The following is a 17,541-nucleotide window of genomic DNA, read 5'->3' as shown; positions in this document are numbered from 1 at the left end:
CTTTCGGAACTGGTCTAATTATTTCATTATTTTAAATAAAACGACAGCATTTTGCGATTTGACCACCTTTCGTATTATAATTTAATAATCACATTTTCTTTTATTACGTAGTAGGCAATTTTTTTTAGAAATATAGTATATTACATTGCTCACACTTGTGCGTCACAAGTAAAAGATAACTACTTTGATGTTTGCCACTAGATAGCAAATTTAATGAAATTACATTGACGAGGGGATTTATATATAAGTATCGCAGTCGTATTGTATAATCCGCCGTATTACATTACGGCTAGCCGATATCAAAATAAGGGTCATTTTGAAATGCGGCGGTTCAACGATTAAGGTATGTTGGGTAAATACCGGATGCGGGTGAAGAACGTAGGACATTCATTTCCCCCTAATTTGGCTTTATTTTTTAATGTTGACAACCTTGTGTAAAACGCCATTTCATTGCGCCTCGACTGTCAGTGTCCCCGCGTCGCTCAGGGAGTCGGGCTTGTGCTATGTGCAATCACAGAGAGCAAGGTAAATTTCGCGAATTCTTCCTTCTATCCGATCTGTTCTATTGTCTATATGTTGTAATTGTGTTAACAGGCCTAGCACTGCTGTAGACCGATATCCGATCTTGACCCTTCCAGGTAAAGATCGGACCAGAAACAATCAGATCTTTACCTATTTAAAAAACAGCAGTGATTATCAAACTTTAAATTTTCTTCAATTTACCTAGGCCGTTGACGAAACTTGTTGTGGATATATTTACCTACTGACCTTAATTATCACATTTATTGTTTTCTTGATCACACTTTCGTACCATTATTTTTATCCAGTACCACCAGCGCGACGGTTACTGACAATGTAATTTTTTTAATTTCCGCAACCCATAGGTTGCCTTTTAGCGATAAGACCGCATGTTGTTTACCTGTGCTTATGTGTATGTTTTCTTTTGTATTGTTTTCTTTTATTGAGGTGTGCAATAAAGAGTATTTATATTGTATAGGGATGATGATACATGTTGAAATTTATAACAAAATCGAGTAAAATAGATAGCAAATGAGAAATTTTTCGCAATAAAGTACCTACACATACGGATGCATATGTAGATGTGCACGCATACATACATTGCTAGTTTCGGATACAAATAGAGATAGGGCTTCGAAATTAGTTTCCTTAAAATGCTTCAAGAGGGCTCTCTTTTCCTATATATTTAATTATTTACTTTACTCTTTACATACGATCCTTACATTTTATCAAAAAAAAAAGATTGTACATCAACTATATATTGCAAAATTAAACCAACAAAATCGCAATTTTAATTATTTTCCATACTTCAAGATGGGCTCTCAGTGACCTTGACCTTTTTAAAGAACTACTTAGTCTTTTTGATTTCTAAGTTTGATTCTTATTTTTATGGCGACCTTCATTAAAAATGACTGGGAACGATTATTTTTTATTTTGATTTTTGTCCCTCCTACTTAAGTACTTAATATCTTCCAGTACATTCCATTCAATAAACAATACATTTACACTTTCCCTAAACCTGTACAGTTCACGAAATCTTAAATTGTCAAAACTTCGCAACTTATTTTAGTGGTTTTTTTTTATTACTTCGGGTAAACCTTACAATAAGAGGTTTCTTAGCACATTGTTTACTTATCAAATTGCCTTATGACATAGGTATCAAAGTTTGAGAGCCACAATTTTACCAATTTTTGTATCTGGGTTAAGATCGGATACAAAAGGATAGACACCGGACCTATTTCTTTGTGATACCTTATTCTCTTTCCATTAGAAGCAACTTTTTTTCACCATCCAATGTTCTCCCTTGATGGCAAAACACTCGTTACCCTAAAAAAAAGTATGTCTCATCTTTACACAGGTACAAAACTAAAACCGTTCTATATTGAAGATTACCAAAATTCAGGCCGAATCTACGGTTATTATTTAACGATTCGCTACGTACTTCAAGAATCTGTCACGTGTTGAGATCTCGAAAAAACATTTTTTCACGAGTTCTCTCAATTGGTCCCAAAATTGTCCGGCATTATCCCAACATACTTTAGCGAGATTGTCATTGCGATACGTTCTTCAATAAGGCGGCCCAAGTTTAGCCCCATCGTACTACAAGTTAAATAGATTGTAGTTTAACCATAGGTATATTTATACCTACTTACAAAATTTCACAACACACCATGATCACTCCCAACTTACTGATACGGATAGGTACAGTCAAGTGTAAAAATATGGGTGTACACATCTTACTCAAAAATATGTCCCATAGCATCTTATTCCAGTGTATTAAGAGCGTAGTACCATATTTATGAGACGATTCTTTCGATACATATTTTTGCACTTGACTGTACAACGACAACCGAAGCTGAGACATCATTATTTTTTGCAGTTTTTACCTATATGGTAATTAATATCAATCAATCAATCAATCATTTATTATTTCGTCATCATAGGTGTAAAATACATTTAGTACAGGTGATAGGGTGTTTGGTATTAGGGTGTAATAGATACAGTATAATATAAAAATGAAAAACAATATTACGTGGTAACAACAAAAACAACTTGCGTCGGGCAGCGCAGAATAAATTCCGTCTGGCTCGCGGGCGATGTCGACGGAACGGCGCGCAATGAGCGAGCGCACGAGTCTCGCGTCTGTGTGCGCGCACTCACACTTAGATAGCTCCGGCTCCCGCCCACCGCAGCGCGACAGAAACATAGCTTCAAAAATTCGAGATTTGAAAAGTTGCTCAGCTAGGAATTGCTCTTAACTACGATACCAATTCAGATGATAGAATATAATATCAACGATTTTAACCCCAAGTGTTCCGTGGCCGCACTAATTATTTTTTACCACGTCGGTGGCAAACAAGCATAAGACCCGCCTGATGGTAAGCAGTCTCCGTAGCCTACGGTGTTACATGCGCATTGCTGACTCTAACACCCCGAACCCTCGTTGAGCTCTGGCAACCTTACTCACCGGCAGTAGTAGGGTCTAGTGTTACTTGGCTGCGGTTTTATATAAGGTGAAGGTACTGCCCCAGTTGGGCTCTGCTCTAGATCAGCCCGCGTAGCCAACGTGCATATCGTTCACGCTCCGTGGCGAACGAAACAGGTTGCGTAGACCTGGTGTGTAGCCAACGTGCCAATCGTTAACGCTTCGTAGCGAACGAAAAGCAACTGTCACAGTCGCACTAATATGGAAGAGTGATAGAGAGAGATGACTATGCTACGCTACGGAGCGTTAACGATTGTAACGTTGGCTACGCGGACTGGAATGGCATCCGCTATGCTGTACCCTACCACACAAAGCGAGGTGACATTCATTTACATGAATGTAACGCACTGAGGCAGAAATGAAATTAATTGGGTATCATATTTCATTAATCTGAATACTGGTAGACATCACAGGTGAATGCTGTAATACGTGGTCCAATAAATCCAGGTCGTTTCAATTTCGGTAATTGGTTTGGTATGAATTTGATTTGATCTGACGTTAACGAAATACATTTCCGAAATGGAACGTTCATTTCGAACCCGTATTATTACTTTGTCTTTTCTGCATTGTTGGTATCAAATTAATTTTCTCAATTTACACATTAATTGGATACACATCGATTAAATCTTTTGTGATCTTTATTCCGCATAAGGGACTAAGTAACTGGTCCACCGATAATGACAAAAGGTTTTTCATTTCTCATGCTCTGAAAGTGGGTCGTTGTTTTTCTAAAAAATGTGCAGAAAATGATACGTTTCTGCTCTAGAGCACAGTTTTTTTCTCCTTTTTACGATAAGAAATTAAAATTTGATTACGTGTAGCAATACCTCGTTACTTTACCATACCTATTTAGGTTTTCTCTCCTTTTCTTACAAGTGTACATAGTCAGAATAATATGAAATGATCACTTTCCTCCCACAGGTGACACTCGCGACTTACCCGCTTATGTGTGAAAAATAAACTAATAAGTAAGCGCTGCCACGCACCAATTTCCTCTAAGCCGACTATTCGCAGTCCTTATTTTTCTTTCTGAGTGAGTACGGAATTTATGAGAGACCCCAAAGCAATAAAATACCTTGTGAGAAAATGAAGTAGCAAATCGCAATATATTTGTTTCTTGGTGGCTTACGGGAAAATGTCTTTAGTATCCGCACCTAGGAGATATATAGTGCTTTATGCTATTCATTACGTGCCCTGGCCACTATTCGTATCGTCCGAAGGAAGAAGTAGATACATTTGAATTAAGAAAGCTTTCTTTTTTGCGGAATACATTTTTGTCGTACACAGTGTCATTTTTTTAATTCCTTTAATTTCGGGTTAGCTAAGTACATTTTAAGGAAACTGAATCTAACTAATCATTTTTGACATATCAATGTCATTTCGAACATCGATCGTCCGAGATATTATATTACTCGTAGGTACTTGCGTTTAGTAGCGAATGTATAAACTCATACTAAATACCAATCGATATGTAAACACTAAACAGGCCCTAAAGTGTATACACTCGTAGGTGCCATATCAGATAAAAATAAATTAATGATTATCTTCAAAATGGTTCTCATTAGAATACCGGTTTCTTTGAGAAGGTCACTTAATTTAAGCTGAGGAATGCACCATTGAAATTAACGGACTTCAAAAAAAACGCGTTTTATAGTAAACAACTTGATATAAGCTAACTAAAACTTAGTACAAAGCAGAGATAATGTACGGTCAGGTAGAGTTAAAACTTATAAACTAAAGCATCTGATGCCTGAAATACTTAAAATAAGAGATTATAATAAGTCGTGGTGTAGTGTGTAGTACCTAACTAAATTTTAGGTTACCAATCTGCTTCGGGATTTTACATTACGATTAGTTTGAGTCAATAATTTTTTATACAGTTGCATTGTCAAGTTTTATTTTTGGACCTTAGATATTAAGATCAGCAACAAGTATATTTCTGCCTACTGCGGTGCTGCAGCATCAGCAAAAGAGCCTTATTTCCGCACTAATATACCTACAGCATTGCAGAAATAAGATTTGGAATCCAATATAGTGTAATATTCCACGGCGCTGGAATCAGCCTGTCACAGATTTAGAGCGAGTGGATGTCGCAACTCGCAAGTACACGAATGTACTTGTCAGTTGATGTAAAGATTAAGCAGTACATTCTGTCTTTGAAACGGAACTACCTACTTACATACCTACCAACTCATAGTGTTATATTCCTGCCGGTGAGTAAGGTTGCCAGAGATGAACGATGGTGCGGACTGTTAGGGTCGGCAACGCGCATGTAGCTCCTCTGGAGTTGCAGGCGTACATACTGCTTATCATGTGGCAGGTCGTATGCTTGTTTGCCACCGAAGTAGTATTAAAAAACTCATATTATATATATATATATATATATATATATATATATATAAAGACATATATTCATTTCATAATAATAAGCGTTATTCGGTAAGAATGAAAAAATAACTATTTTAATTGAAAAATACGGCATGCAATTACAACTCAAGAGTCCAGCCAGGACAAACACGATAAGACTTAAAATACCTGTTTTCTATTATTTTTATTTGATAAACTGACTGCAACAAAATTAATTGACTCTATGTAATTTGTATGTACGAGTACTATAAACATATAATGGATCATTAAGATAGGTTTGCACATTCAGCAATGGAAGAAGTAAACTTTTAAATCTTAGTATCAGGAGACACACAAGCAGACGGCTTGTATGTAGAAGCTTAATACAAAATAAAGTGAACTTTGGTACCCTTTGGGTGCGGAACCCTAATAAAGCTTATTATAACATTATTTTCATTTGCAGAGTTTACTCGAGGGATTAATGGTGATTTTGTTTTCAAGGGACTAAAAGGCTGACAGAGGAAAAGCCCTTTTGTTGCACATTCTATTCACAGGTACATCCTCGTTCTTCGCTAACCCGTTTATATTTATAGCCCGTCTTATTATGAACCACAAAGTATATTCCACTTGCTAAATTCACAATATCGTATCTTAATTTATTCTTACCACTGGAAAAGAGACCGTAGCCTCAAGACCATAAAGTTTAAATTTCTTTAATTTTTAAAACACAAGAGGTGAAGTAACACGTAGTATATTTTAAGCTTGGCCAGTCCTTTTGTTACGAATAGGCTGAACAAGATTCATAATTATATTAAAGCTCTTTGTAATGAAAATACGTAGAGAGATTTCACTGTTTCATTTCGTGGGGTTTAAATTTTGTATGTCTGTATGGTGGACTTAACTTACTTACTTACTTACCTCGGTTAATTGAAGCTAAGATTAAGTATACACATCTAAACGCTTTATGAAACAAAATTCGTAAAAACATGGAATACCATAATTTAGATACTTATCATTAGAGCGTTGAGAAGTGTGAACCTATGGTGTGAGATTACAAGACAGAATTAGGAACCGTGTGATAAGTAGGGAATGCAATAACCGGGCGTTTTTCATTACCGGTAATTTACCGACGCTAGGTCCCACTAACCGGTTAACCGGTAAATTACCGGTTATACGTTTATGAAATGAAAAACATTGATTTTGCATTATTATTTATTGTGTCCTTATTTTCGTCAGTAACCTTTAAAAATAATCAACAGCACGTTATAGAAACATCGACAAAACAAAATAATGAAAATCAACTATAAACATTAAACAAGATAATCATATTAATTAAAAAATCAAACATACTGTATCATTTCAAAGCGAAATGAACTTGTACATTAAATAAGCAACATTAAACTTTTTTAATTCTTTAAAAATCGCCGTAATCAAAGGGTAACAAAAATTATAACTAAAGAGTGACAGTCGTCATTTAAATGTCATACACGTTTGCATTTACACATCTATCAATATAATATTGTTATTAAAGTAACTAAAACCGTAATCAAAATTCATTAAAATCTAGTAAATATAAGAAAAAATATATATTTAACAGCAAGATTAGTTTCATATCATTTTAGCACTAGTTACTTTAAAATTGCACACTCGCAAAAATGTCAAATAGATAGATTAAGCGCATGAAATTGTACACCTTTTGTTAACTATTAAAAATAACAAGTACTGGTTTCTATTAGCACGTCTTGTTATCTTTCATTATAATAAATATTATTTTTTTAAACAGACTCACTTAATTAGTAATGTTTTTTTTTTCTGATGGACGTTTAGGTAAACGCGCGTAAAGCAATGATTTTGTCGATCTTATTTGTAAATTTCGTTTCGACTGCTAAAAATGGTAATTTTGTATTACACATATCCTGTACTTCAACTTTAATAAACTACATTTTTGTTACTATAAATTGAAGTAGTGTAAATGAAAGTTAGACGAAATCAATTTTCCAGAAAATACTTCAAAACAAGTGACAATTTCTCTGAAAATTGACTTATTTCAACGTAATTTTGATACTTAAACAATCTACAACATTTGCTGAAACTGTTCTTATACATCATTTTGTATAATTTACTACCATAATTTTTTGATGAATTTTTAAAAACTATCCCTTATCGTCACCTATTACCGGGGACGCACGCTTGTGACCTCATTATTAAAAGGCAAGATGAAAAAACGGGCTAATAGAAACCAATACTTATTATTTAGATCCATTAATTTAAAAATTTTGCTCAAAAATCGTTACCAGGCTCTTAAGATAGGAGTCAGGAACATGTCATCATCAGATCATTCTGTCAATTATACATAAAATAATTGCGTTTGTTAAATATCTAGGCGATTAATTAGAACGTTGCTTAGACATTCGTGAACGATATCTTGAACACAAGTAACCAGCGGTAGAAAATGTTCTTTCGCATTCCACACTTGTCGGACACTACAGACTAAAACAAAGGACACTGAACATAGTAAGGCGGGTCGGGTAGGGGTGGCGAGAAGGGAAAGGGCGAGGGATTAGCGACCACTCATTTGTCACAAAACATTGCTTCCTAGTTCCTACTCTGACGAGATCATAAGATGCAGAAAAGTAAGTATTTTAAGTGTCTCTTCGTAATCGTAAACCGTAGTAATTGTTTTTTTTTTGTAAGTACGAAGACATAGATGGGCTAATTCAACAGGTTGTTACATTTTTATTTGCCTATACAACGTTCGGTAATTTCCCGGTTACGGCTGGAAATTACCGGTATTTTACCGACTGTAATATTGGTCAAATTACCGGGTAACCGGTTAACCGGTTAACCGAAATGAGTCAAAGAAGGCTAACAAAGAGAGTGTATAAGGAAGAAGTAGAAGAGGCAGCTGAAAAGGGTAGAACTCGACGGACTTTCTCTGATCAAATCGGGGAAATCCTGAAGAAAGGTCATGTCAAGAGCACCCTAAACTGGCGAGCGTGTATGAGGAATGTTATGAAAGTGAAGGAAACGAGAGAGGATCGTAGCAAGTGGAAATCCGTCGTCTCTACCTCCGGGAAATAGGCGTGATTATATGTATGTATGTTTGTAAAATCTCAGTATTACATTTTATGAAATTGTATGCACACACATCCACACACTCACATAAGCACACACATACACACACTCATATTCGTATAAAAATATTTTCAACTATCTTATGATTATCAAATATAGTTTTCATTAAGACAAAATACTATATTATTAAATATCTGGTCTCATTACGTTTTCTCGGAATAATATCCGGAGCCAAAGGACCGTAAAGAAATATGTTCCAGTTAATGGAAAAATAAACGATGCTTAGAAATCAGTATATTTTGCCTTATACAGGGTGGGCAAGCAAGAGGCACTTTGTTATTAAATTTGAACTATATTAAGAGCCAAAATTATGAAGTATTTTTTCATAAATATAGTATTCAGGGTTAGCATTTATATACGGAAAATAATTTCTGCCCAATGTCGACCTCTCGCAGCAAGCATTTTTTCAGAAATGTTTGTTGTTAAAAACACGTCGTTTGCTCGATTGGTACCCAAACTCCTGACTTATTTCTGTGGGGTTATCTAAAATAACGTGTCTATGCTAACAAGCTGATGAAATATAAACAGTTAAAACTGACCATCCGACACAAATTGACTAAGATGACGCCGAAAATGTGCGAAAATATGTTGAAAATTGCGATTATAAGGGCTCACATTTGCCTGCTGTTAGTGGTGGACATTTGTCAGACATTATTTTCCGCATGTATTTGCCAAACCTGCAGAATATTTTTTTTTAATAATACTTAATAATCTTTGAACTTAATATAGTTAAAATTGTATACTTCAGTACCCCTAGTGTAAATTTAGTCGATAGCGAAACGTGACGTACGCGTTTGCGTTAAGTCTCATTTTGTATGGGTTTTTGAACAGCGCGCCAAGCGGGACGTTTTGGAAAGTCAAAAATCTCATACAAAATGACACTTAACGCAAACGCGTACGTCACGTTTCGCTGTCGAAAATATTTACACTAGGGGTACTGATATGCCTACCCTGTACATTTAATAATATAATATTATTGTTAGGTTGTTAGTTAACATTCTCTGTTGATATATGTAAGAGAAATAGGGATCACAAGATTGTTTTGTTTATTATTTATAGTAAAACGAATAGTGAATTAGAACGAATGAGCTACGCTTAACTACGTCGTGGTAGGGTCATCGTCGTCGGTCGTAGCGCTACTAACATCGAAATAAAACGTTAAAGATTTATCTTTATCAAAGTATTCCATACTTTTGTAGAAAAATATTCAAGTTTTTATTTAGGAATATGTTATTTAGTAAAATAAGGAACAACATAAATAATATTTGGAGCGCAAACCGAGACTGGAAGCTTTTCTCTGACATTATCCCTTTGTTCAGTGAAAGGAATTCCGAGTAAAAATGTGTGTAATTTTTTTACCTACCTTTTGTACCTACAATTATTTTTGTCTAATAAGATCACAAAGAGCGAGAATTACAGGAAATTGAAATTTAAGTTGAAATATTAGATGTTAAATCAAAATATGTACGATATTTCTTTTGGCAACATTTTTTCTTTGTACCTTAAGGAAAATACTTACCATTATTGTTATGTTTCTCAGAAAGTGATTTTTTCGAATAATGTATCCTGTACGCCTTCGGCGTTCTATTTCTGAATAGTTGCTGGTATCTGTAAAACAAAGTTTACATTGAAAAAAAAATATCATTGGTTTCTTAAGGAAAATGTAATAAATAATTACATGGTTTATTTAAATCACATTTAAGATATCATAACCACTATCATAACCTTTTAACCGCCGTAGTCTGATATATAAAACATACAATATCCAGCTCATTTCGCCGCAGTCTGTTGAATAAGATAAAACTTCGCGTAACTTCCTACCGGTAGTGACACGAGCACACTCGATGAAAAGTTCTAAGCGGTTAAAAGGTTAAAAAAGAGCATTTCACGCATGGTATAAATACTTCACAGACACCTAATGTTGTGGATGTTATATTTAATTTTAGAACCAGAATAAGATCAAATTCGTAACGAGCTTCTTCCTAACACTACATTTAATATTAATATGTGCCCTGCCAACCTCTTTCATACTTCAAGTAAACAAAGAGCTAAGTTTTCCATCTATTGTGTGAGTGTATAATAACATTTGTGGTCATATATTTTTACAGTAATTATTATGCCCGAGTTGGTTTATAGTTTTGCCATCGGATTTTCTTTTAAGGGAAATTTACGTCAATGTAGAACCACGTAATAACTAGATCAGAATAGAAACAGAATTGGCATTGTCTATCAAAGGCGACGGTTGCTGCGAAAGGTCACGAATTGTTCCTTCCTAGTGTGCCACGACCTATTTACTTTATGTCGGTGGTAAGACGGCATCTATCTGTAATTGTTTATGTAAAACGAGAATTACATAGGTGTAGGTTCAATGTACCTAGCCAAAAAATTCAGAGTATTTTTTACTGCTAAATAAATTGTAATATTTTTACATTTAAACATAAATGCAAACATGTCTACCATACCTAATTTTATCTTAACCTAGTTTTTTGACAATATTTTGAAGTTTCTTCTAAATATAAATGAAAAGGCTAAACATGAAATGTGATGTTCCGCTCCTATTTTCGAATAGAAACCCCGATACCCAAATGATAATTAAATGATTTACCCATTAACCTCTATCAAGTATCGGCCGAGGCGTCCATGTCCCAACAATAACATTATTAAAATATAATTTACAGTACATATGGGGCTACTTTATAGCACTAGTGCGAGAAGTAGCATATTATGTTACTGTGTCGAACATTTAAAGGGCCATATGTACTGTAAAACGTTGTACGATACATGTGCGAATAGGTAATTCGCAACTCGTGTCGATTTAAAACACTCCCTTCGGTCGTGTTTTAATTTATCGCCACTCGTTTCGAATTTCCTATTTTTCGCACTTGTATCGTAATGTACTATAATTCCCTCGACGTTATTATATCACATAACGGGTTTGTATTCTTTTATTATCTATCGAGAATTATACTTATGATGTAATTGAGGTCTTGTTTGATGTACCTGAACAAAGGAGTCTGCCAATTAGGATCTTCAATAATATGAACTTGGGTTATTTCTCAGTCTCCTTTTTAATCTAAGCCTACATTCTCGCTTGCTTAACGTCGTATGTTTAACATCGGTCAACTGTAAACCTAATATGTACATGAAATAAGGATCATTTTCCGGAATTACGAGATTTGTGGGTTTGTAAATGTAAGCAGCCGATTTTGCTAATTGCAAGAAACAAACGACGGAAACACAAAGTGACATACATCAACGGAGGCCGTATTGTATAATTAGAAGGATAATTATTCTCACAAACTCACTCGATAATTTAATTACGAGACTTTATCTCGATCAGGTGGAAATTAAACTCGAACAAACGAAACAGTACGTGATGGTAAATACATTTATATGCTTTGGTTAAAGAACGGAGAAGGTATTAAATGGAGAACTTCCAAATATATCGACGTTTAATACTTTTGTTACTAAATTTATTTTTTACATAATATTATATTGTTCGTAAGAGTATGATTTTTACTCGAAATCAAATCAATTTTTAATCAACAAATTTTAATAAATGAATTATTTTTTAGTTCAATTGCCTTGTTATTTATGAATCAGTCGTAGTTGTAACAAAATATTTGCTGCTTTAAAATACGTGTCATTTTTAGCCAGTGAGGTGACTATATAAGTATGTGTATTTTAAAACTTTAAAATCTACGGTATGATATCAATACGATATGATATGAAAACAAAACAACAATTTACAATTGCATATATTATACTTCTTTGTAACATGTTGCTCTTTTTCCCGTAGGAATACTACATAAAACAGACTCCTCAAGTCCAATGTTCCATAAACTATGTTATAGCATATAACCTTTTGTGTGCCATCGAATATCGCGTCTCCGCTTTTGTAGATTGTATCAAGCAAAAGGAAAACCTTACTACCGCACCGATAGCTTGATATTTAAAATTGAGTTTCAGTGACACAAAAAATGGGACGCCGTGGAAATATTTTCTCGCCAAAAAATGAATCGAGAGACAATTTATATAGGAGGCCGACCTACTATCCAATTCGCTACTTGAAATTAAATTCTTTTGACCATCCGCATGAGGAAACTGTGTCATTTTTTTCAATGGGTCATCATTATTAGAATTCCTGTAGCTTTTCCAACTTAATATTATACTTAAGTACTTTAATAAGTTATAAAATTAGTATGTTGGCGACGCTGACAAACATTGATAGATTTTGTATATTCCGCTTTCTAAATGTTTCATGGAAGACAATCATCACTAGTTAGCGATAACACCGTATATAACTTTAACTTGTAAAAATACTCCTGCTCTATTTTTCTACTATAATAATCATCTATATCTAGCACCGAAACGTGACAGTTCAACAGTAAGTAGGTGTACGGCTAAAGACAACTATAAAATAGAAGAAAACACAATCATCTCTCCTACATACAAATCAAACCCACGCCACGAAACCAATGTTTTTGTAGTTTATTTCCTTTTCTGCATGTAAATAAAAAAGTCGCTGTAAATATGAATACCTACGTTGTATGTAATTAATAAAACGACGTTTTAGATTAACTTGCTGTTTGTTAGTCACAATATTGAGATTTACAAAGTAAATTTTAAATAAATACAGACAAACTATTATAATCTGCAAAAAATTCGTTATCTTCATAACGTAAATTACTATTTATAGAATGAAAGAGTTAAAAAACAAAGTAACCATTAGTAGCGCGGGAAATAGTTATTTGTACAACAAGAGAGCAAAGTTTGATATTTCTTCGAGTGCTTGTTTTGAGTCCCGTGAAAGCGAAAGATTCTATAATAATAAATCTAATTTAGAATCTTGAGCGTTGCAACGCACGCGCACGAGATGTAAATAACTTTGATCTCGTGTAGTACACAAAAATTTTCACGTCAGTCAGCCATCAAAAAATACAACCTGAAAAAATGTAATCTAGACGGACGGATCACTATTTCACTCATGTTTTCTGAAGGCATTCTAACAATTAACTTTAATTACCGCAATAAAACAAAACGAACGAAATTTCAATAAAATAATACGAAAATAATGAATTAACGAACATCAATTGACAGTTGAATCGGACAACTTAAAAAAAAACCTTTGAAAGATACGGTCCGAATTGCGAATACTACTATTTGTTAACTATAGTAGAGATCGTTAAAAGTAGTTAAGTAGAATTATTTACTGCGTAACAATTGCTTAAATCTGTATAAGTTCATTATTTTGATTGTATAATAAAATACGTAAAATATGGTGATTTTATTAAAGTTTAAACTTTTATTTCATTAATTAATTATTACGAATGAAGACTCGTAGGGTGTTTTGGAACGATGCGGTCTGACTTATTTCGGTTGTCTATTATAAACCGTCAATATACCGTTGAATTACGTATGCACTTTTTTGTCTCTTTCTTTTTGCTAATGACGTGAAAGGGACAAAGACAATAGAATCCAAATACTTCGAACTTGTATTAGGCCCCGCACGTTTAAATGACATTCAAATATAAAGGTCACTTGAATGTTATTTTGTCTCGCTCAGTGAGTAAAATGCGATTTTGCTCACTGTTTTTAAGCAGCAGTTACCATTGTTCGAGCTGACGTGATAAAAATGTTTTTACACTGAAGAGAGTTTTCACCTCCCTAACCTAAATACCTCATTAACTTTATATCCAAGATTCTTAAAAGCTTGGATCATCATAATTACAATTTATATGCGTTTACAATTAACTATAAAACGTATAATTAAAAGGGAAGAATAGCTTTGCGATCCTAACGAACTAACGGTACTTTTTGTATGAAATTCCATTTCGAAAGAAAACGCTTTCCACTAACTAAATCTTAACAAATCACTTTTTGATGTTAATCGCTTTATTTAGCATAATTATGTAGTAGATTTATTATAGGTCTCGCTTTTATTGAAAAAAAAAATGTTTGTTTCACAAATTTTGAATAAAACTAAAACATATAAACCTCGTTTTTCATTGCGTATTATCATTTAGCATGTTAAAAAATAAAATCATGGAGAATGGAGAATATTTTGAAGTGGAAAAACATTATCTTTTTTTGTATAAACGAGTAATTCCCTCTTGAGTGTAAACAAATAAGTAAATATCGTAATTATTTATCAAAGAAATACGTTTGTTACATAATTACAATTTATATTTGTTTACACTTAATTATACGTTATACTGGTCCACAGAAATCTTGACAGAACGTTTGGCATGCAAACTAATTCCATAGTTTACTCAGTGATTATATAATACTCGTATTTCCCCAACTGTAAGTAGAATGGTCTGAGTTCCAGATATGATTTCTATTCAATCCAATAGATTGAGTTGTTGAAACGTCAAAGTATATGTATTCAGGCAAGTTCGCCTGTCGAACACTAGAATATGACGAAGTTCGTCGTCGCCAAGAGAAGTTTTATTGCGATTCTGCTTTACTCAAACGGTTATTTGCAATTTTAAACTTGTTCGGGCAAAAACGTATTTCTTGTAAAACCATAGAACACTTGTTATCTATTGGTTTGCCCGTTGAATCTAGAGTCTGGCTACCGAAATATTACACAAATTTTGGCGGGAAATTAAAAAAGCTTGGGCTGGTCACCTCTGTATAGTAGGAATTATAGTTTTGATACTAGAACATATTTTTGATTTTCTGTGCACATGTAAGGTACCTAAGGAAATCAGTTAAATATACGTTGACGTGCACTCAAAGTCAGCCCACATAATTTCTACCACTATGTAAAATACAAAGACATATATAGACATGTTTCGCCAAGATATTTTTATATATTTTATATTGTTAAATCAAATTACTACTGACCAGTCACTTCACTCCACAAATTTCTTCTAAATATTGGTTTTCAGTAACTCGTTACGTTCCAATGTTTGGATTTTATTGATATTTTCCAGAACTTCTAGTTTATCCGTTTCTTTACACACTTGTCCTGTTCATGAGATTCAGTAATTAATAAATTCACGAACTTAATTAAAGTTATAGGCAAATGATAGAACTAGTGCTTAAAGTATCAAAATAGTAATAGAGCACCAACCTACTAAATTGTTTACGACTTATAAACATAGCAGTTTTTCGTTAAACAACGCTTCACGTCATTTTCGCACATTGTCGCAATTATTTACGAGCATTGTCGTAATAGTTTGCGGACCCCACTCGGTATAGTCATTATTAATATTATTGAAAATAAACCCCCCATAACCTCAATCAATTTTTCGTGTTATGGCTCCATCAAGGTGTTGATGATTCTGCCAATGTCGAGGTTGGATAAGACACGGCTAGTATATGAATCTTATTACGGTCATAGACAGTGTTCGGTGGAGTATCCGATCTGCAAAGAAATACAAATTACGACTAACTAATAGACTACATACAACTATTAAACAATATGAACACTACACTATGTACAGAACAAACTACAGTTAAGTATTAACTTATTGTCCCCCATAACCTGAATACAATTTGAATGAATGACATAAATTGACAACAGCCTTTAAGTTTTTTTTTAAATCATAGACAATTGGTGATACAACAAAGAAAAATCTGTCAACAATATTTGGCTAGCCAGACTAGCTTTGCATGGGTATACCCACTAAACAAGTATCTAACCTCTAAATTACTGGTCCATTTAAGCGACGCATATACACCTTTGTACAGGTACTTTTATATAATTTGTTATAGCTTAATCACAGATATTACAATACTGAGACACCTTTATTAGTCGAAAATAAGCTGTAAATTTAATAGCTGAAGTAGTGTAGTGGTATATCACTTATAAATATAGAAAGTAGTAAGATAAAAAGTATAAATATACTTTTTATTTCTATATATTTTATTTAACACCAAAATACGTCCCTGTCGTGGCTAAGGTGGATCTGACTTCACAAAAGATTGAATAAGATATTATGTTTTAATACCATTCAACAAGGAATAAGGTTAAAAATTCAATACACATGCAATGTACTTTGAAATTATTTTGTAAGTAACTGGTTGGCGGCTACGAGAACAAAAGCAGATAATAGGATTATAACACGAGTAATACAATGCCATTGTTAGTACAGGTAAGTGAACCAGCTCTGTTCAGCGGATTAATGCTTATGATTAAATACATACCTCTTTAAAGCACAACTTTAAAAAGTATTTACTCGTAACCCAACGAGAAGTTCATAAGTAAGCGGATATATTCATAAATAAATGTTTGTCAGTGAATTTTTTTATGTTAGGTTAGGACAGTGCCGTGTCTAATAGACATGGCTTATGCTGAACGGCATCCTATTTGGTGTACTTGTTGTTATTACTTTGTTGTTTTTATATTCGTTTTTATTAGAAATAAATATTTTTCTATTCTATTTCTATGATCAAGCACTAGCAATCGTTAATCCAGTTAAACGCAACAAAACATATGTCTCCGTAAAGTGCCTTCATTCTACTTTAGGTATCTTTGTAGCTAAGTAATAACTATTTTTTTTATAAGACACCCCAATAGTGCATAAACAAAGCTAGTAAAGTAACAAGTATAGTGGACACATATAATATCTATGCACCAATAACAGGTGTGCAACAACACTCAAACAGTTCGAGGCTTTTTACACTTCATTATTAACTACAACTATACATCAATACTACTATAGTACTGATAAATTACCACAAGCATTTTAAGTTTGTTTAAACATTCTGCGCTTTAAATTGTGAATAGAATTTTTGCGTCATAATATTGCTTTGTTTATATCATGTCGGTACCCTAGTTCTATTCACCCTCGTACTAATTATACGCATTTTTTGTTGCAATCAACACTGATGACTTGTGCAGTACTTATGTCACTAATTACAACAAGATTTGCCCCGTAATTAGTATGAGTGTAAACTAGGGTATTGATGATAAAACCTGTTTTCATAGTTTGATTCAGGTATTCAATAGGACACGGTTCTCAATAACGTGCCTATCTAACGAAACGCACTACCCAATCATAAGCGGCAAATTGACATGCAGTCAGATTCAGGAGGTCTATCCG

General features: G+C 33.7%; 1 protein-coding gene across 2 annotated transcripts in view; it reads right to left on the bottom strand.

Moving 5' to 3' along the window:
* Positions 1–17,541, bottom strand: part of LOC133528679 (cell adhesion molecule Dscam2-like) — a 157,867-nt gene that overhangs the window by 46,728 nt on the left and 93,598 nt on the right. For both annotated transcript variants that reach the window (XM_061866145.1, XM_061866144.1), the window contains one exon: positions 10,005–10,093. In XM_061866145.1, the coding sequence (XP_061722129.1) occupies positions 10,005–10,093 (89 nt within the window). The remainder of the gene's footprint in view (positions 1–10,004; positions 10,094–17,541) is intronic.

Source organism: Cydia pomonella, chromosome 19 (genome assembly GCF_033807575.1).
Source record: "Cydia pomonella isolate Wapato2018A chromosome 19, ilCydPomo1, whole genome shotgun sequence".
Lineage (NCBI taxonomy): Eukaryota > Metazoa > Arthropoda > Insecta > Lepidoptera > Tortricidae > Cydia > Cydia pomonella.
This window is presented reverse-complemented; position numbering and strand designations above follow the sequence as displayed.